The sequence below is a fragment of the Macrobrachium rosenbergii genome, chromosome 18 (assembly GCF_040412425.1).
Source record: "Macrobrachium rosenbergii isolate ZJJX-2024 chromosome 18, ASM4041242v1, whole genome shotgun sequence".
NCBI classification, from domain to species: Eukaryota; Metazoa; Arthropoda; class Malacostraca; order Decapoda; family Palaemonidae; genus Macrobrachium; species Macrobrachium rosenbergii.
In genome coordinates, this window is record NC_089758.1 from 6,661,513 (window position 1) to 6,684,559 (window position 23,047).

General features: G+C 36.1%; 1 protein-coding gene across 17 annotated transcripts in view; it reads left to right on the plus strand.

Moving 5' to 3' along the window:
* Window positions 1–23,047, plus strand: part of AMPdeam (AMP deaminase) — a 139,767-nt gene that overhangs the window by 46,171 nt on the left and 70,549 nt on the right. For 7 of the 17 annotated variants that reach the window (XM_067120216.1, XM_067120218.1, XM_067120223.1 and 4 more), the window contains exons 2-4: window positions 6,612–6,804; window positions 8,703–8,828; window positions 12,578–12,719. In XM_067120216.1, coding sequence (XP_066976317.1) covers window positions 6,612–6,804; window positions 8,703–8,828; window positions 12,578–12,719 — 461 coding nt within the window. Of the gene's footprint in view, window positions 1–1,473; window positions 1,899–6,611; window positions 6,805–8,702; window positions 8,829–12,577; window positions 12,720–23,047 lie in introns of those variants that run through there. The other 10 variants (XM_067120219.1, XM_067120225.1, XM_067120231.1 and 7 more) reach the window with 4 other exon arrangements.

Genomic DNA, 23,047 nt, shown 5'->3' on the forward strand with positions numbered 1-23,047 from the left:
CTACGGATGAAAATAACCTTTGACGGTTGGGCCCATAAAGCAGTCTCTGGTGATACGTTGTGGAATGTACAAACTGACAAGTCAGGTGATTAAAAGGTTAATAATAAATGTATTTGATTTTTTTTCGACGATTCTCATCATCTTCCATCTTTCAAGCGCATTCTTTCTTTCTCCTTTTTTTCAGTTACCTGAACTCAGTCTTTCGTCCTTCACATAGAGAAAAAGTCGATTCCGATAAGTCGGGAAAGTTCGGGACGCGTAGAGAAAGGTTTTGGAGTGCCGGAATTTGTGTGTGCTCGCGCGCGCGCGTGCTTGTGTGTCTCCTGGCCAGCCGAATAGAATTGGAGTAGGTCGACAAGAGGGGCAAGGGGTGCAAGGATTGGGGTTGGACGATCCCCCGAAAATGCCTTTCGAACACGTGTTGGTCGGTTGCCCACTTGGCTCCGCACCACAAAACAACGCTGCTCGGCAGTCCCTGAAATTCCTCGACTTTCCTTGCGGCGTATCTCTCGTCTCGGCAGATTTGCTTGTTTTTCAGTCATTTTGCTGCGCATGTTTTTTATTTAGGGTACGAATCTGGCTTGTCCTATCATAATAGGGTATTGTACGGAAAGGTCTGATACATGTTTCATTCATCCAAGTGTTCGTGTCATTGTTTTTTGTTTTTTTAGGTGGGAATATTTATGCATATTAATGGTGTAGGCCTAGGTGGCTTACCTTCATTTTTATATCCTACTTGCCTTTCTTTATCGATAGGTATTTTTTTATTGATATTTGTTTTAGCCATCTGAATCTTGAAATACAAGTCTTGGTCGTCATTATCTTTTTTCACGTGTGAGCATTTTGTTCTTTCGAAACCTGCTTAGCAAGTGAATGACCATTTGGTTCGTGCCATGAATAATGCCGGGATGGCGAAGAGGGGTGTCAGATGAAGCTGCCTTTGTATCTACAAAGGTCAGACAGTTACATTGGAATGAATAATATTGATGAAAAATATGCGTATTTCTGTATTTGAATGCAGCAATATAATTAGTATGATCTTGTTTAAAAATTTGTAATTGTAGAAGCAAAATACTGTAGTTATATTTTATCATGGGCTTTAGCACAGTCCATGATTGTCATGTTTCCTAGCAAAGAGACCGCCATTGCGTCATCTTAGGAATGTTTATCAGTACCTTGAGGAAACAGGAGGGGGTCGTGGTGGTGGATGTTTAGGGGAAACAAATCCCCAATAATGTAAGTTCGCTAAGTAGGCCAAGTTTAGGGAAATGGCCACGGCACAGCATTACAGGTTAACGCCTTGAACGAGAAACAACAAAGGCGAAGAATGCCCAGTGTCTTCTCGTTAGGCCACCTCATTTTTGGACACGCCTGACGTTACTGCTAAATACTCGTAATAGTCCCCGCCACTCCCTTCCCCTCCCGTCTCTTGCCCCCCAACATTTGGCAGATTCAGCCGGTTCCCTTCGTATTCGAGTGCCCCTACAACATGCCTTGCCCAACCAGGGTCTGGTGCCAGTAAAGCTTCTCCTGTTGACAATAGCGCAACAACTGCTCTCATAGCGCGTTGTAGACTTTGTTTTTATGCGAGAAAAGAATTAGTCTGCGAGTGATTTTTATATTCATTAATCGTACAAGGTCGCGTTAGGGCTCTCGTCCTCTTACTATTACTGGGGAGAGGAGGGCCGTTATATGGGACCGCTTCTATCCATCCCGGGAAACTGCATCAGTAAAGATAATTCAAAGACAGGTCCTCTTCCTACTACTACCGCCGCCGCTTCCATTGTTGGTAGAATTGGGCACACTTCGTAAACCGACCATGGCTTTTCGAAGCATGTCCTTGAAGTACAGTAGTACTGACGATGAATGTACGCTATATGCGCTGTATCCGAAGCAAGGTAAGGTGCACAGGTTGTTTGTTTTCAACTGAAAATAGTGTTGGGATTATTTCTGGTACATTGGCATGGAGAGACGTAGTAGAATTAACTTTGTTTTAGACACCAAATCTTGCAGTAACTAATAAAGAACTCTACCAATAAATCTTTTTCATTAATTGGAGAATGCATTATTAGAAACAAAATATGCATTACATTAACGTTCACCCCTGAATTACAGGGTCGGGGATGAAATTCTTATGAACAAAACTTCCGCATCATCATCCTCCTCTTCATACGTTTACGTAAAAAGACTTATTGGCAGACGTTTTGTGTAATATATATATATATATATATATATATATATATATATATATATATATATATATATATATATATATATATATATATATATATATATATATATAATTTTTAACTGTTCACATAACTGTTACGTAAGCAACATGATCCATACATCCCCTTCCTCTCTTAAAAACACGCTGGTCTTCCCATTCAGAATTCTTCTGTTCTCTCTCTCTCTCTCTCTCTCTCTCTCTCTCTCTCTCTCTCTCTCTCTCTCTCTCTCTCTCTCTCTCTCCCACACACACATATGTGTGTGCGTGTGTGTATGAGAGAGAGAGAGAGAGAGAGAGAGAGAGAGAGAGAGAGAGAGAGAGAGAGAGAGAGAGAGATTTTGAATGGGAGGACCAGTGTGTTTTTAAGAAAGAAAGGTGATGTATAGACCATGTTGCTTACGTAACAGTCATGTAAACAGTTTAAAACAAAAGGGGAAGAACAGTGCGTGGTACTTTTGGACCCAGAAAAGGCTTAAGGTAGAATAGGAGGGGCGAAGTGGAAGGTGATGGTGTTTAAAAAAAAATAATTCAGAGCAATTAAAAGATTTTTAGTGGCAGAGAAGTGTGTTTTAGATAAGCAGGTGGGAGAGTGACTCATTTTATGTAAAAGAGGAACTGAGGGATGGATGTTTAGTCCATGGCTGATTATGGAAGGAGTGTCGGTGCAAAGTTGTGGGGTGAGAAAATGAGTCATGGTCGCTTGGCTAATGTTTGCAGAAGATCAGTGCTGATTGGAAATGTTGAAGATAAGCTGCAAAAACTAGCCAAAGAATTGAAATTCTTTGCAAGAGGAGAAACGTGAGAGTAACTGTGAGCAAAAGTAAGGTGATGAGTGTAAATGGAGACCAGGAAGAAGCAGTAATGAATGTTAATAGAATGAAGAAGAGTAGGAGATAATAAGAGTAAATGTATTGGACGATTGCAAAAGTTACAGAATAGGTGAAAGACTGAATTCAGAATGGTGTTCGCAAAAGATTGGGGGAAGAAATTTGAATATCTATGGAAGCCAAGATGGAAATATGTGAAGGATGTTAGTCAACCATCCTCTGTGAAAGTTTGTAGGTGATGAATGTGAATGAAAGAAAAAGGGTTGAAAATTTAGAGAAGAGCTGTTGTACAGTAGAAGGACCACAAGAACAACGATAGGGTGAGAAATGTGGAGATTCAAACAAGAGGTGATAAAAAAGTTAGTGCAGACGAAAAGATGAACCCAAGGATTTGAAACTTTATGCCATGTACTGCGCGGAAAAAGATTGGTTTTTGCACTGGGATTGTTTTCGGTAAACGACTTATCTCCATCGTCATTCAGTTCTCAGCCATTCTGTCTGGATGAGATTGCTAGCCCCATGACCTTTCAAGCCCTGGTGGTGGTCACCACAGTCGTATAGCATCCAGCTTACTGGTTCACTGCTTAGGTGGAAAAAGGCTCAGTGGGCATTTAATGGAGTGTCTCCATCCACCAGTTCTCAATCAGTAGTCGTATATATATGTATATATGTAATTATATATATATTATATGTATAATTATATATGTGTATATATATATATGTATACATGTGTGTATATATATGTATATATATGTTTATATATATATATATTTATGTATACATTTATATATATGTGTGTATATATATGTATATGTGTGTGTATATATATATATATATATATATATATATATATATATATATATATATATATATATATATATATATATATATATATATATATATATATATATATATATGACAAAATACCTATACACTTTACTGATCTGCAAATATCGAGTATTAAAATATGAATAAAAAACAATAATTATGTCATTTATAATTAATGCAACCAACCTATTAAAAATTATGAGTGACAAACTTAAAGATTTGCTTAATAATGCCAAGGAACCTACATTAATAGTAGGTGATTTTAATGCTCACAACCCGATGTGGGACAATAATTGTACAGACTCAAATAGAGCAGGAAGTAAAATAGAAGAATTCATAGATTCATATGACATGTGCTGTATAAATAACGAAATCAGCACATTTTTCTAAAACACATGGAACATTTTCCTCCATCGACTTAACTCTATGTACAACAAAGATAGTTGACAGATTGGATTGGAATACAGTTGACGACTTGTATACAAGTGATCATTTCCCAGTATTAATTTCATTATTACAAAATAATCCCACCAAGCATGTCCCCCAATATAACGTAAAGCAGTTTGGGAGCAATATGAATTCCACACTAGGAATATCCCACCATTTGAATATTTGAAAGACTACAATGAAACTAATAAAGTTCTAGTTGTCATTAAAAATGCTGCTGATAAAGCAATACCAAGATCCAAATCTCATCCAACAAAACACAAAGTCCCATGGTGGTCTGAAAAACTAACAGAATTTATAAAAATAAAACACTGAATTGGAAGACTATTAGATCATTTGAATAGAAAGTTCAGTAAAATAAACAAAACATTACTGTAATTAGAAGGAACTTTGCAAAAATTGACTGTATTATTATTAGAAATTGATACATTAAAACTTCCATATCACAAAATATCTGCAAAATTTAAAAGAGAAGTAATTCAAGGAAGAATCATTTCATGGAGGAAATATGTATCAGATATCTCTAATAATACTCCCATACAAAAAATATGGGAAAAAGAATACTTGATCCTAAAGAAATAAGTAATCCACACAAAGAAAAATAGTATAGAATTAATAACAATAAATTTTGAAACAATAGAAGATATATATTATAATGGAAAATTTAATATGGAAGACTTAGAATTTGCTCTGTTGAACAGCAATAAATCTGCCCCTGGAGGTGACAGAATTTGTTTTGAAATGATCTGCCATTTAGCACCTTTGGCAAAGACATACTAATTAGAAACTGGAAAAGATCCAGTAATGTAAATAATTACAGACCAATTTCTCTAACAAGTTGTTTATGCAAATTACTAGAGAAAATGGTAAATGCTTGACTAACATGGCACATTTGAGAAAATAAAATTTTGACTCCCACTCAATTTGGGTCACAGTGTAACTGATCTACACTGGATTCTCTGTCTAACTTAGAAGACCACATACGAAGAGGATTTTAACGAAAACAAATTACTATAGTCGTCTTTTTTGACATTGAAAAGGCATATGATACTTCATGGAGATATGAAATACTAAAAACGTTACATAAAAACTGCATCTGTGGACATATACCTAGGTTTATCCAAAACTTTCTGACAAATCGCATTTTTCAAGTGAGAATTGATGATGTATTGTCAAGTACATTTCCACTTGGAAATGGTGTTCCACAAGGAAGTGTCCTTAGTGGCACACTGTTTACCTTAGCAATAAATGATATCAGTAATAATATACCTATTGGAATTAAAAGTAACTTGTATATGGATGATTTTGCCATACACTGTTCAGCATCTCGCATAAAACATGCAGAGCGAATCATTAATAAAACTATAGTAGAAATAGATTAATGGGCCTCATCTGTAGGCTTCAAATTTTCTATACACAAGACTCAAGCAGTAATGGTTTATAAAAATAAAAAGTGGAAAAAAGGTGAAGAAATAGATTTAAAAATCAGAAATCATTCCATACCAGTTGGCCAAACAGCAAAATTTTAACCATCGGTTCATTTTGACACTCCTTTTGACATGTCCATTTTTCAGTTCAGTGCTTTTATTATTTTGGGTAGATTGGTTTTTCTTCATCTTTCTATCCCTCACTGTTAAATTCCTTGTAGTCAGGTGGAGCTGCCAGTGCACCTCAGGTGGTGCACTATAGGCATTATTCAATTTAAGGTTATTGTTATTAGCAGTGTCTATTTGATTTGTAGCTGCACCCACTGTTTAGCCTTTTGCTCTACCTTCATTTTGCTTTCATTCTTCCATCTTGCTATCCAATATTGCCAATTCCCTCTTTTCACTGTGTATGAGCTTGATGACTGACAGGCCCCAGTGTTGTGCTTTATAGCCTATTTTTCATGAATCAGTCAATCTGACTGTTAGGTTAGCATGCTGTAATCTATGTTATGTTAAGCAAGCCTCAAGTGGTATGAAAGTGGTCATTGGGATTAAACAATCGTCTCAAAATGACTGGAAGCCACGGATGCATAAATTTGGCCAAATCTCAGTTGGCAAAGAGCTCTTTCGCATCTTGGAATGACTTGATACAGTTGACAAAAGGAATGAAGCGTGATATGAATAATAATAAGATACATAACTAACAACACGTGGATTGTTTGATTTTATTACAGGTAGAAGACACCAATTACTTGGCATAGTCATGAAAAAATAACCATTTTGTAAAACTAAGAAATATTGTTTGATATAAATTAACATAGAGCAGTCTAAATGTAATGGTTCTTATTTCAGGGAGTGAAAGCCCAATATTCAGCAACAACCAAGGCTTCCATGTTACACAGGAAGCATTTGAGAACATTGAAGCCATCATCATGAAGACTGAAGGTACACAAAGGCCCAATGAGATTTCTGCACCCTATGAGGCACCACAGTTTCCAATTGAACAAATTGAAGACAAACTAAAATTACATCGACAGCTTAGCAGGTAAGTCTGTCTCACTGTGTGTATTTGATAATTTGGGTGGAGCTTGTAGGGAACCAGCATTTTTTCTATCAGATTCTTTGAAGTCCTTGGGTGAGTACAGTATAAGTATAATTTTGTTTCATATGTACTAACACACGTTATATTTTCTAGACGTAATTGGCTCAGGTTTTTCGATCAGAGATTACTAGAATTTATTTGGAGGTTTTGCTGTGGAAATGCTTGACAGGTACACCATCTTTTGGTGCACTTGTAAGGAAAGGTTTTGTTCTAAGTAATTTTTTGTAGGTAGTTGTCAGCTTCGGGGAAGGTAGGCCAGTCCTCTGTGGTGTCTTTTCAGAGATTCCCATAGTAAAATGTGTAGTGGATATCTTGAAATGTGTAATCTCCGAAGCATTTTCATTAATTTTTTTTTTACTAGAATTGCAGTTCATTAGCAACTAGCATGCAATGCATTTTGTTAAATGGATTTTACCTGCTATTACTGTAGCATTTTTGTAATTTTTTAGATTTTCCAAAAACATCTGTTAGTTTTTTGGATAAACATTGTTCTGGAATCAGGTGTTAATCAGACTGTTTAGTGTTGTGTGCATTATTAAGTTAATAATGGAATAGGTGCTCATTAGTGTGAAGAAATTTTCTTTCAACTTCTCTATTACTTTATTGTAAACTGACACCTTTTTTATACACAGTATTCAGTACATGGAAGTGTTGTTGTCTCTCATTTATCTCTTTCTTGATTAAAAATTGGCTATTCAGCTCTTCTTCTCTTGGTAGTTCTTTAAGACTTTACATCATTATTCAGATCTGGGACCCAGTGGTAAACGAGTAGCAAGCTATGGTAACTCGCTCTTTGTCGTCTTCTCATCTGTCACATGAATTAGTAAATATGCATGCTGAGCAGTCAAAATAGGACAGTAATTTAATGCTATTTCTTCAAGAATATTTAGCGAAACTGGTATTTTGTGTCAATGTGTAATAATGAAAAACATGACGTTTACCAGTACAGTACATTACTTTCTGTTTTAAACATAAAACTTGGCTTATCAAACATTTTTGTTGGTTTTCTTTTTTTAACATTACTGTATTGTTACTTATCGATTCATTTGGATTTGTAGTAGGCTCTTTTAAAGGATATAAATCATCAGGCATCCTAAGATAACAGGTTTTGCATCTTGGGAGTTTTGAATTTGATTTACAGGTATTTCAATCTTTTCACCTCTGTAAATCTCTGCTCAAAGATGCAAGTGTATAAGTGTGTACAGTAGTTGTAGAGGTGTGTCAATGCTATTTCATTCTTTTATGTACACCTACTTTCCGTTGACTGTTACGACTCAATGTTCACTCATTTATTAGAAATTAAAGCTATTTCCAAGTTTTCCTGCCATCACCCATTGCTTTAGCTAGATTGTCTGATAGCAATCTTGTTTTCTACCAGTTTCTTGGACAATATTTGGAATTTTATTTGGAGGCAATCCTAATTTGACATTTTTCCAAATTCTTACTTTGAAATGTGATACACTGATATTTTTGCTGTTTAAAACTAAATTTTTCTGTGCATTTCCCATTTCCTCGGGATTTGAAATCTGTTCGTAAAGAACATAACTGTATAGTGGACCTGATGATTTCCTTTCTTGATTCATGGTTGGATTTCTGACTGATCAATTATAAAAATTTATTTTCTAGTGTATATATTGCTTGTACTCATGCTGAGTACTGGCACTTATCATTCTCTTTGGATATACAGTACTGTAGCTTATTCTTCAGAGGTGCTGTGGCCCATGTCTATGCAATCACTGTTGTCATTTGTAACTTGCCAGCAAGGGGAGCTATTACAATTGGCATTTGCTCATGGGTTCCCAGTCTGTTGCTTGTCATCTGTTAGCTTTTCACATTTTCAGCTTTTTTCCAAGAACCTCAGAGCCATTTCCAACAAATGTTGGTCAGAAGAATTCTAGGAAGGAAGGGCTTCAACTTCCTGGCTCATTTTTAGGTGACCAAACCGACTACCCACAAATTCCTTTCAGGTGAGCATTGCAACCAGTATGTATATCATTGTGTTCTGTCATTTGTGCTGTAGCTGGATTATTAAACCGTCTGCAATGTATGCAGGGTCCTAACAACCAGTGGTGGTTTTTAGTAGCAAATTGTTCCCCACATTCAAGTTTAGAGGTGCTTTTAATTGTGTAGGAACTAATTCTGTAGATTTGTGCGTAGAGATTACACTACTATACTTTTCTTCTCTGTGACTTTTTTACATTTTGAATCACAGGGGTAGTGGTCAATAATCATATTGTCAATATAATATTTGTGCCTCCACCGTGAAAGTGGTGTTGGGCCATAGTGGTTTTGGTTGTTTGCCTGTTTTTCTGCTTGTTAGATAGATGGTTTATCATAGTTTTAACTAAAAATCTGGGCTTAGGCACACATGTAACACAGTTGCAGTTGTTTTTAATGATAGGCTTATTAATCACACTTTCAGGAATATGTATAAACAGTGCTAGTAAAAGTTATTAGTATATGTATATGTAAATTCAGTCTTCATAATACTGCTCATAATGAACTATTCCAGATAAATTATATTATTTTTCAGATTTGGTCTCCACTCTTCATGCACAACATCTATGTTTTTTATGAACTACCCAAAATTTTCTGCAAAGTACTATTTTTAACTGGTTATAGATTTTTTTTTAAAAAACTAACCATTGATCTGGGTTTTTCCCTCAGATTATGATATCTTTGGGGCTTGATTTGGTTGTAATTTTAGCAGTTCTTACCTCATTCCAAATTCTTGATTGTACTGTTCTTACTCATTGGTAATAACTGACTATACTGAATGTCCTTTTTAGTTTTCTTTTTAAAGCATCTTCATTTATTAACAACCATCTGTAGCTTTTTATGCCCCTACTTGTTAATCTTGTTAAATATTAAGCATCCTAGACAAAGATTACAGCACTCGACTTTAATTCTGTTTTTTTCGACGTGACACGTGACACATCAGTGAGTTACAGAGACTGTAATGAAAACTGAACCAATCTTTGTTCAAAGCGTCCCTGAGTGAGGTTCCTGGCACATAGTCTCTTTGTTGGGTCATTTTAGTTTTCTTTATGGCTTGAATGGGCAACCTGCATATTCGTGAAATGTTTACAGTATTACTTTGGGTAACTGCTTTTTTCACATGAACAGCTTTTGCAAATGTTATTTAAAAACTTGTGTTGCATTTTGTAGTTACAATGTTAACTTTGTGTTGTCAGAATGCTTGAGCATCCTTTTTTTTTTCTTTCTTTTATTTACATACCTTAGACTGGATACACAAAGATTTTATTAAAAATAGGTAGTGCATTCCCTAAATTTTTTATGGCTTTTTTATTTGTGTTATACTGTACTTTCACCTACTTTAATGACTTACTGTTTTGTAAGTGCTGTAACTTACTTTTTCATTTCAAACCTCAGGTTTTCATCTTGAATATACATTTACACTTCGGTGTTAACTTATTTGCTCATTAAACTGTAAAAATACTTTACTTATGAACTTTTAAAATTTGTTTACAAATTCCATGGTATTTTTCTCTCATTCACCTTTACTAGCATATGAATAGTTTTGAGTTTGCCCTATTAGCTTGTAAGTTTGTTCATCCAATATGTGAATGAAAAACTTATAAAGTGTACACAATTAGCATATTCAGATTGATTTACTAATAACCTTAAATTTGTTACAGATCTGATATTTGTTGATTAAATTACTTTTATGTATTTTGTTAGTGTGAATATCTCCAACAAAACTTTTGAAATAAGACTGATGTTGAATGTATTCAGAAATTGCACTTTGTCTGTGCATTCTGTGGATACTACTGATCATGACATCCACTTGTGGCTTCAGCAAAAACTACAGTGAAAAGTACTGCAGTTTTCTACATTTACGTATTGTGTAACTTTCCTCTATATATTTTTTGTAGAGGTTGGCTGATGTGGATGGTATAAGTACTATGCAGGTCTGCCCTTTGTACTTTAATTTACCATTATACTGCCTGTGGTTGATTTGAGCTGTTTATTTTAACCATTTCTCTGAATTCTTAGGCAACTCATATTTGTCTAGCTATGATGCTTCTCAGGTAAAGATTGTTGAACATTTGTATCCTTAACTTTCTTGGGTTTTAATTAGAATACACTCATATTTCAACACTTTGTCATATTATTAATCAGATTTCTTAAGCATGTATTTTCCTCATGTAAGGCACTGTAGGGAAATACTTCTTACAGTATAACAGTAGCAATCCTCATGGAAATAGCTAAAAAACCTCAAAAGTTTCAAGAGCCTGGGTATTGTTATTAAAGTGGAAATTTCATCTTGAAGTTGTTTGAAGTGTGAGTAATTGGGAACAATTACAAAAAAAGTTTGAATGGAAAGGTTGCAATTAAGCTGTGAATGTCTGATGCTTTCAAAGCAGTGAAGCTTTACAGGCTGAGGTGAAGAATCATTGCTGTGTGTGAATGCCATTTAGCCACACAGATGAGTAGTTCTTGTTCTCTTTTTGATAAATATACCAAAGGCAGCAAGTTTAAGCAAACAGATCTGCTGTAGGCCTTAATTGCCACTCTTCTAGTTTTGGTACCGTGTGTGTGTATGTGTGTGTATTAAGCTACAATACTTGAGAGTCCTCCCTCCTCTCACTCCCCTTTATCTCCATTGCCTCTGATGGATAAATCCGGTGGTGACAGTGAATATATGAGTGCTTAAATATGCAAAATATATATATAATATGGGTTAGATATATGACATTTAAAAGTTTGTGTATTAGAATAAGATTTTCAATGTAAAGTCTGAGTATTAGCCTAGCCTGTGTATGCACACACAACCTATGCATTATGTCATGGTAAACACTCCCTCACTTTGGACCTCCTCTACCTCTCTCCCTCTCTGTTATAGTATTTCTATTGACATTTATATAAAGCAGTATAGTAATGTACTTAATACAGTCATATACAGTAGTGTTACTTAAATATATTTCTGAGGCTGTGTATTTATATGAATAAACAAGTGCACTCCACCTGTTGTATTGATGCATGGATTTAACTGCTCTTGACAGTACCATTTGAGTAAGGTGAGCACAGGATGTTATGAATTATTTAATGATAAAACTGGAAATTCATTATTATTTATTGGTAATGAAATGACAGATAAGGATACATGTATGGTATTTTAGAGGGATTTCTCACATGCAAATGGCAAATTCAAGGAACTGACAAACTTATGGTTGCAAGGGTGCACCTTGTATGGGGGATCTTATTGTACAGTAGTAAGATTCTGTTATTTGGGGAACCCTGAGACTTGAATATAATGGGGTCCAGGTTCCAAAAGTTCATGGTGGTCTTGTGACAGAATAGTGCTTACTGTTGGTGAGGTTAGGAATGTCACTGTGCAGTTTAGCTGACCACGTTTCTTGTTGTTTAGGTGAAGGGCATTGAAGGTTTGTAGTGGTGGCTGCTGATATTAAGTCTTAAAACTATAATGGTTACAGGTAAAACTATTCCTTGTGATAAGAAATATCTTATAGTTTGTCTTTTACAAGGTTTTGATGATTATTTCTAAATCTAGATGATTTTCATTGCATTTAGACTATTCTTCACATATTACAAGCATCTTCATTATCATCCAGTTGCTTTTAACTACAGTCAATGTAACTTGCACATGCTTTATATCTGTGGAAAGTCCAGATCAGGTGCATGAATACTGTGCATCTGGCTTATCAAAGTAATGAGCACTGTACTTTTACAGAGTAACAGAAAGAGCAGCAGGACGGTATGAAGCCTCCGAGACAGCCTTAGATGACCAAGATGGAACTACATTTGAGTTGGATGAGGCAGATTACGCTCCCCATTATCAGCGAGTCTTCATAAGTGGTGAAGAATCTTGTAGTGTAAGTAGAGGTTTATTTGTAATTCTTTAATTTATTTATACATTAGGTAAGTTCTGAATATCAAAAGCAAAGCAAAGCTTCTTGCTTTGTGTGGCTTGCATTTAACTCTTAATTTCTTTTTTTTTTTTTGTGTTGAAGTTGAAGAGATGCATTTTAGCACTTTGTTAATATTAAATAATTTGCTATTGCTGATTACGCACACAAATTCCAATTTCTACTCTGTTGGTGCTAGTAAAGGCTTTATCAGTGAACGAGTTCTGTTGACATGTAAACTGTTGTTCAAATTCAGCTTGGGGGAAACTTTTGCACTCCTTGTGGGTGTTTGTCTTTGGTTGGGCTATTTCTTCTTTTGCAGAGTGATTGAGATCTGTCTCCCATTTATGCAACACAGTTAAATTACTGATGTATTGGTTTTATTCATAACACAAGCCTTGATGGCATACTTCAGTATTGGAAGATCTAAGTGAGACAAACTTTGTTGTCCATGAAGAGTATGGTTTTATTTCTTTAAAAAAATTTTATGCTATTATACAGTAATTTGCTGATGAACAGTTAACATTTTCTGGCTGATTCTATCGAATGTAGCAATTAAAAATTTTCACATGGATAAAGTTTTAGTTTGTAGTTTGGCTTGTGAAGACTTGTGTTATCCTCATTCATAGTTATAGTTTTAAACAGTCTATTTTACGGGACTTCTCGAGTTACAAAATATACTTGATTATCTTATATATATACTTTTAACATATGCAGTGTTAAGATTTGCACTAATCATAGATGGTTTAGGATATTATAAGTGTGAAAAGGCTTGCTTAGACTTCATATTTTATACTTTTCTACATGTGGATTGGTCATTTTTAAAGTGTGGTTTAAATTTCTTATGGTAATGTGGCGTTTGTGTCAATCTTGAAGATATATAAATTTTGAAAATTGAATTTTTATACACTATAGTCTTTGGTATGTTCAATGATACAGATGACTGATACTGGAAGGTAGCCTGGGTGTTTTTCCTACTGGGAATAAATCCTCAACGAACGTTCAGTGTTGAGTGCATTGTAGAAAACCAGATAATTCACTGTATGGCAACTTGGTACTTGAGATAAGTTTATTCTTAATGCTAATAATTCCACAACATTTGCTTATTATCACCTCAGAATTATTCTCTTATTCAATTAGAATACTCATATAGATTAGATAAAGAAGTACATGAGACAGACAATATACTCTTAGATTCTCTTGAACTGGTTTTTGCAATCAAAATTGCATTTTTGTAGAGGTATTACAGCAGATTTTGTCTTTGCAGCACTTACACATTTCTGACAAAACTAGCAGGCTGCTGTAAATGCAGTTTCTGAATTCAGTTTGTATTTTGGATTCAGATGTAATACAAATAAGACAAAATGCAACTTTGTTTACAAAGCTGAATTTTAAGTAGTGCAAATGGAATCACCCTTAAAGGAGTGTCATCCAGAAAAGGAAATGTAAAACTTTTATTATGTGCTATGCATCAGTTTCACTGCACTTTTACGTTTCTAGGCTTTTAGTGTAAAATATGCTTTGTAAGATTGATAACTTTGTAATGTTAATTTTTGCTTGTGATTTGCCATACATGAACTTTTACTGATCACATTTTAACAAGTGGATTTGTGAAAGTGCTTTAAGTAGGCAGTCACAGAATTGTACAGTATACAGATAGCTGAAAGATTAGTATTGCCATATAGTGGTAGCTTTGACTGAGGGTTCTGCATTGTTGCTTGAATACAATATATGCAATTTGCTTTGAAAAGGGTTTACTTTACCTCAATTGCTTTGGTATGTAGGAGGTTGTTCATAGGCATGCCAGTTATATTTTTCACTGTGGTAGGGGACGTTGCTTGAACCGTATCAGAAAATGTATTAGGATTATAATCACAAAGCTTGAGATCCAGTGCTCAAAAGATTAACTTTTACTTTTCTATATGTATGGCTTGCATAGTAATGCATATGCAAGTAAGAGAAAGAGGATAAAATTGGGTAGGTAGCTGGAATTTAGAATATTTTTTTTGTTATAGTAGCAACAAGAATAGAGGTCATTAGGGAATACTGTATAAACAAGACAGAGAAAAGGTAAAAAAAAAAATAAATATTAAAATTTTTGGTTTTCTTAGTCTAGTTAAAAATCATCTTAATTTGTTCCAGAAAGACCAAGTCATTATTGTTGCAAATGTAATAGTTTGTACATTTTTAGTAAATAAGAAAGTAATTTATTTATATGATATTAGTTTCATTTCACAGGGGTATCATAAAAGTCCTCCCATACAATTAAATCATTCCTGCATACTCCATTTGTAATAGGTAATTTAATGGCATTTCTTCTTCAGCCTTACACATTATTTCTAGATTTACATTTTTTGTAATTACCAACCCTCCTAATGTGCATATGCTGTTGAATTAATGGTATGGCAGGAAGTAAATTAGCCAACATTGTCAGTATCACCTGGATGTCATGGGGCTGATTTTGGGTAGTTTAGATGATTTTGATTAGCTGGCCCTGTGAAGGAGGACTTTATGAAATATGCCATATGGTAAAAGTCAGTAGATAAATATTGCAACTTTGTTATACAATTATTGTGATTTTCTCTGAGAGGAGTAATTTTTTTGTTTTCATTCATCCATTTCAGCACATAGATGTTAGTGTGAATGACCTTGACATATTGTATTAGGTAATTTATAATTATATTATCATCAGGGTTTTTTAGGAAGTAATTGTAGTTGTGGTCAAATTTTCCTGTTGTGGATTTTCCAGAATTCTCAGTATTACTTCCTCCCAGATTCAAAGTCCCTTGTTGTGGATGGAAGCCATCAGTAAGCGACTATCTATCAATAAACAACTATCCAAGTCTCTGCTGAGTCGGTTGAGCTTCAGACTGTCACTCGATGGGCCAGAGTTCAATACCCCCGGCCGGCTGATGAAGAGTTAGAGGAATTTATTTCTGGTGATAGAAATTCATTTCTCGCTATAATGTGGTTCGGATTCCACAATAAGCTGTAGGTCCCGTTGCTAAGTAACCAATTGGTTCTTAGCCACGTAAAATAAGTCTAATCCTTCGGGCCAGCCCTAGGAGAGCTGTTAATCAGCTCAGTGGTCTCGTAAAACTAAGGTATACTTAACTTTAACTTCAGCACCCAGATGCATGTAGTAACTTAAATATATTATTATTAGGACGTTATCAACTTTTTTCCTGCTCCAGTTTTCTCTCCTTGCTAAGTCATGACTGACATTGAATGTGTTTTGGACTACTTGCAAAATACAATATAGTGACATTGGAGGGTGTGGCCACCCAGCTGGAAGAATGGGTGATGGCTGCAGCAGCAGCTTCCAAAAACCAGTGACCTCTAAGACTTCACCCAATAACCTCCAAGCATGAAAGTGCTGAGTGCCTCAGTTGGCAAGGAACCTGTGGATGTGTGACTACTTTTGGGACCTCTTCTGTGATTGCATGGATCTGTGATGGTCCTTCAACAACTGGAGCTGGTCCAGAAGCCAATCTTGTTGTGGTCATGGCAATGTTGTCGGCAAAATCTTAGTATGATTGTAAGTTATAATCTTGGTCAGTGCCAGTCTGGTCAGACCAAACAGAGGAAACTTGAAAGTGTTTAGGTTGCCCAGTATGGTATTCAGTTTTCATGTTGCTGAATGTGGTTGTGCTGAACAGTACTCTGAAAACTTGGGACTTGTTGCTAAGAGGTTCATGAATAATTATGTCCCACAGCTTCCAGTGAGCCTTGCATACTTTCAGATTCAGTGACCACTCAGAAGATATAGCCTGCTTGCCTTTGTTGAGGCTGTTTTGATGATTTTGCACCTTGTGCCCAAACTTTGTAACTATCTCAACTCCATTGACATCTGCCAACATGAAGATCTCAGCTTCAGCAGTATTTTCCCACAATATCTCTTCCACCAGATGACTTAAAGGTCAGATTTTGTTCTTCCTTGGGTCCTGAGATAGACCACTTTGTTGGAGTTCTCTGCCACATGTCAGATATCCTTGTTTGTTACTGATTTAGCAAATAGCTGAAGGGTCAGGAACACTGCTTTCCATCCCAGGAAATAGTCGTGCCACTTCATGTCTGCCTCTAACTAGGTTTTTCACTTGCTGTGGGCTGAAGTGTCTGTAAAGAGGACTTTAGAGCTTTTGGAACCAGGCAGTGTTTGTCATCAGTTGAGCTGGGTCCTCCCAGCAGTGGAGATTTGAAAGAACCTTTTGTGAGGGTGTGACATAGCATGCAGCTGGGAGAATGTGACTGACCAGCACTTGAAGAGCTGCAGCTGCAGGGACCTCATCTTGAAATAGCTGCAAAAGGCTTAACTTTTTCAGTGAAGACAGATGGCCCAATAAAGAATGCCACACTTTTGCTGCTGTTGAAACTTAGGGATCACCACACAAGTCTCAGAACCCTTTCAACAGATAACTATAGGTTTTTTCTTCCCTGTTCAGAAAGCATTTAAATTGGATATTTGTGGAGTTGCCGGTATTCACAAAAAAGACTTGAAAGATTATTGAACTCTGCAAATATATATAGTTAACGTTTATTCTTGTGCTGTCTGGAGTTCCTCAAGTTAGTGTTTGTAGCAGCACAGAGTTGAAAAGTTTAATGATCTTACAAAATAGTTAAGAGTTAAAAATGATGCATATTAAAATGACTTTGCTATAAAATTTAGTAATTGTCATGAATTACTTTCCCCATAAACATCCTCCAGTTTAAGGTAAATGAAATGCACCACAGTATTCTTGTTGTTGATTTATACAGCTAATAGTCTGCTACAGTCATGTTCATATACAGTACTTATGCCATTTTTTTGCATAGCCAGGATATTCTAGACTGTGGAACTTACCATAGTCTAAGCAAATCCTTCATTAAGTGTAGTTAAAGGGGCATGTGGTTAAGGAAGAAATGGTTAAGAGCAGTATTGCTGCATATTGGAGGCACAGTAGACAACCGAACTGGACTCATATTAGTTTTACTCAAACTTTCTGTAAGGGGTTACTGATTTCACTTGCTATAGGGGCTGTTACTTATGGTGGGCTTATGCAACAGTGCAGAGAGTATTTAAGGTGTTTGTAGCATCCTTTGAGCCACCAACTGCACTGCTTTCTGCCTTTTACTTCACATCCATTTTATTTGGTCTCTTCCTAGCTAGCTTTCAGATTTATTTAGCCTTTACCTTCCTCCAGTTTTCATGTCATTCCAGAACGAATCCTGAAAACGAACCCTATGAAAGTTTATAAGTGAGATCAGGAGGTCTCGTCTCTGCAAGAATAATAATGCCTGCAGTGTGCCATGCATTACACACTTTTGGAAGTACCAAGAATTTTGTACAGCATCCCTCAAACCCTCAAGTTTCACTGCTATCTGTCTTTAAGGTTTCATCTGCTGCTTTTACAGAGAGCCTTTCCTGCTCCAGTTTTCTGGCACTTAACAATAATCCTTTAGACCAATTTGTTGCTGTAGTCTTCAGTATCAGTCAGCATGGCCTGGGAATAAGCATTTGGCAAAGCGTTCAACTCTTAACTGACAGTGAGGCCCAAGCTATCAGAGAGGTTCAGCAATTATTGTATTAATATATATATATATATATATATATATATAACAGCTTTAATTTAGGTTTCATTGTCAGCAGTTTTTCACACAGCTGCTTTCCCTTTGTAGAAATGTGAGTGAAGTTTTCAGTTAATTGTTGATACCTTTTGATTGGCATATATCATCTTTCCTAGCTGGGCTAGGATAGCCTCCCTTTACAGTATCATACTTGCTTAATTACTCCCTTTTCAAGTACTTGTTATGTTGGTTATCCAATATTTTCATGTTGGTTATCTAAGCTTCCAATATTTGTGATCATCTGGAGTCCATGCATTGTAGAGGGAAGTTTATCCCAAAATCAAACTTTTCCTGTCATCTGCTAGACTTCTTCCACCCACATGCCTGATGATTTTGCCCTTATTGCATGTCATCAGTCTGCATCAACTTTTTAGCCTTTTACTTGACGTACATTCCTGCTTCATTTCTTCAGTTTTGCCGTCTAACACCTTTTTACTGCTTAGTACAGTTGTGGGATTTTCTCCCAGTTCCTTCATTACATTGTTGTATTTCATATTCTTTATTTTCTGGATCTTTCTTTCCTGCTGTCCAACCATTCCAGTGCCCTCTTTTCACTGTCTTAAGCTCTGAATGGCTGAAAGTGCCCCAGTGCTTGGCTTGCCAGCTTAACTTTCATAAATCGATTCATCTTCATAAGTAAGCTGTTCTATGTGTGTCAGGGAGTGGCTTTACCCAGGTTGATCATGGGAATATCAAGAATTGGAAATGTTTGTTGATTTGGAAGTTCTACATAAGTGTTACTATTGATGATTGCTGAGTGATGTCTAGTTGCTCACAACCTGAGGATTACCTTGCAAAATCGTACATTCTCCTCTTCACTTAATTGCCTGTTGTCTTTTGAACTAAGAAGAATATGGAGTGCAGTTTAATTATAAAATTATCAAGTTTCTGTTAAGTACCTTGTAAGCTGATGCCATTAAAGGTACCCTCAGGTTTTTTAAATGATCAAAGATGGAAAACCAGTACCGCAGATAGGACAAAGATTGAGACCAATCTTTCATGTTTGAGACTCAGTAGTTGTGTTGGGTGAAACATTCCTAGGAGCAGTACCAAAAAAATGCCATGAAACCAAGTTGGAAAGTTGTGGCAGTATGTCACGCAGAGTAGAAAATATCTCTTTCCATCATGAAAGGGTGACTGAAATTTATTAGGGTGGTTAATTGGTTCACTACCTTTTAGACTGGTAGATTACAAGATGTGTGAAATGCAATTAATTTTTTGTTTGTTGGAATTGGGCTTGTTATCAGGGCAGTGGTTTGGTTAAATTGCCTGGTTGTTTTCTGAAGTGCATTTTATGCCCAGCACTTGGAAAATTCCTCTAGGAGGAGTGGAGTACTTTCATATTTCTTTTCGTAATTTGAAACATGTTGAACTCTGTGTTAAGTTACTTGATTTAGATTATTTTTTGAAATAACATGTGAAACAGTATACTGTACATCTCTGCCATGTGATTGTGTGTGATAATTTTGATTTTGTAGAAAACATTACCCCATGTTGAGAATATTGCAGTGATAACAATTAATTCCTTTTTAATACTTGATTTCATATAACAATTTATGGATATTGTATCTGTATATTGTACAGGTATACAATAGGTCACAGATATGTATAAAGATATGTTAAAAGATAACTCAGAGATCTGTTCTAGTTTTCATTATTAGTGCAAATGCTAAAGTAAATGATGAATGAAAAGAATTGATTTCAAAGTGTGGAAATTGAGCTGCTGCAGATTAAAATTAGTAATTGCTGAATACACCGGTAGACATCTTGACCTACGTGGTTAACATTTGCTTTTCTGACAAAAAAAATCTAACAAGTTTAGGGAAACAATTACATCAGAGTATATGTTTTTATTATTTTTTTGCCAAGTTTTACAGAAGGGTATGTGTGATTAATATGAGATGCTGTAGTATTTAACCTTGCACTTTCTAGCACACTGCAATTTTACACTTACGTTAAATAATTAGCTACAGTTGGCAATTACAGTGTCATTGCATGCTTTGATCTCTTGAGATGGGTGTTGTAAGATATCTTAAGGAGGTAATGATAATGCTCCATCTCACCCTTTTTCTCAATGCTATCACAGGAGAAGCAAGACATTAGGGGAAAGGTAAGACATTTAGATCCCCCAAGCAATGAAATGCATTAGTTTACTTGAAGTATCTTTTTATTCTACTTTAACTTTCAATTAGAGAGCAATGTAATGAATTGTTGTTGATTAACATATGTGGTGTTGAATTAGGATTGATGTAAGTAGATATTTGATCATAATCACTTGTATTTGTGTACAACAGGTACCAGTATTTGCTGATAACATGGTTAAGGCTGCCACTAATGTCCAGTTATACCTGTGTAGTTATGCCTGCACATTCGGCCTGTGCAGGTAAAACTGAACCCACTAACGTTCAGTTTTGCCTGCGGCCAACTGTGCAGGCATAACTGCGCAGGTACAACTGAACATTAGTGGCAGCCTTTAGGTGCATGAAACTAATGGTGTACACAGTTATCCCTATTACAATACAGTTGTTGTTGAATTGTAGTAGTAATTTTCATATTGATTTTGTAGCAGATATTGAATTGATTACAACATGAAACAATCAACAGATCACAGTGACTTTGTAGCAGCTATTGAATTAATTGCACAAATGAAACAGTCAGCTGATACATTATCCTAAAACTTTCAGACTATTGAATCGATTCAAACAAAACCAATTTACAGGTATTCTTGGAAGTACTGTAGTGGTAATTGATATACTGTACAGTATTTAGGCTTACCTTCGCTTAGTGCCATGGGAAAAGAATGGTTTTGATAGCTCTTATTTTGCCAATAGGAAGTATTGTATCCGTACAAAATGTTTCCTATTTGTTTTGCTGTATTTGTTAACTTTTCGTTTGTTTAGGTTAAGGTATTGTCACTCAGTGGTGGCACTACCAACAAATATAAAAAAAAAACAGGTTTTGACATAGGAAAAACCTATTTTTGGTAGTTGCTGTTGAGTCCTCAAGGAGTTACCCTTCCATGGTCTACCAGAGTTCCATGGTGACCAAGCTAATATCAAAGAATTCTCTTTTCTTTGGTCTCGTGTCCTGGTACAGTACTGTGTCGCAGTGATAAACACTGACACATGATAGAGTATGTAATGGATTCAAAGATACGAGGGCACTATCCCAGGTTGTTTCCATTGTCAAAACCTGCTAGAAGAAGTGATTAATACGTATGTGCAGTCTGCCATATTGTCGACAAACAGACCCGCACAGGGACCAAGAAGCCATCACTTTCTGTTGGTCAATGCAGGATGATCCCTTGCCCAAATCCCATGCCTTTTCGTCAGGTAAGTTGGAGGGTTTTGAGGACTCAACAGCGACTACCAAAAATAGGTTTTTCCTATGTCAAAACCTGTTTTTTTTTATAGTGTAGTCGCTTGCTTTGTCCTCAAGGAGCTTTACAAAGAAATTGACAGGTGACAAAAAGACTTAAGCCATCAAATTTTAATCCCAACGACCCAAAGAAAAAACATTTCTGATTCGAGGTCAAGCCACAAGTTTCAAATCCCATTCTTTCTTCCAAATACCCCTCAGGTTTTGGTAACAAAGAACAAAAAACTAAACACGAACTTATGTTTTAGGGTGGGTGAAGTTCTACAATGACTTAACTAAGCATGCTGGGTTTGGTTGCAGTCTTGTTGCACCTTCCCCAGCGATAGTTAGCATACCCACCTGTCAAGGAGACCCCTGGTTTTCCACTGCAGCACCTATGAGGTTAGGACTGACTGTACCACCTACTGATACACAGTGCAATCGAATTTGCTCTAGCTTGTGGTAATAATGTTTTAAGAATACTGTCTCTGATGACCACCCTGTACATTCCGAGACCTCTTCAAAAGAGATATTTCTGAAGAAGGCCAACAGCGTACTGTATTTACTTTTCTAGTATCATGACCTAGGAAAGGAGTTTGGATTTACCTTTTTAATGAGGGACACTAAAATTATTCTCAGCCCTTGTAGAGATAGTGCTGGGGTGTAGGAAAATTGGACCTTCTGGGATGTTGATCCTGACATCTAGGTAAACCTTAGGCACTTGAACAGGGCATAACGTTTTGTCTGCTAAATTGAGTTTTCTTTTCAGAATAGGAGATTTCCTTCTTAAAGGAGTCTCATTCTTGGTCAGGAATGATGGGTCAGGGAACAATAATAATTGATGGTCAGCTGTTTGCATGATGTATCGTCCCCTTCTAAGAGAGGCCAATTTGCTAATATGAGCCCCTGATGTTAATGCAATCAGGAAGATAACCTTTTGCAATGTGTGATTTGTGGTTGTATTGAGTCTGCTGAATTGAGGGGTTGATAGAAGTCTAAGCACCTTGTTCAGGGACCAAGTAATTGGAGGCCTTTCAGGAACTGGTCTTTGTAGTGCAAAAGACCGCAGAAGGGAAATGACAATTTCTATGCTAGAGTCGAAACCGAATCCATAAAGTTAGGGTTCCGTTAATGCTGCCTTGTATGCCATGATTGTTGTAACCACAATGCATCTGTCTTCAAAAAGGTATATAAGAAACTATAAGTGTTTCCATAGATATCTCAGTTGGGATCTCTGTATGTCACCTCTGAGATTATTCTCATAGGGGTCCCAAACTGCTGAGGAGCTATATCTAGAGGGAGCGTTTTCCTTTCAGAAAGGAGTTGAAGAGTTG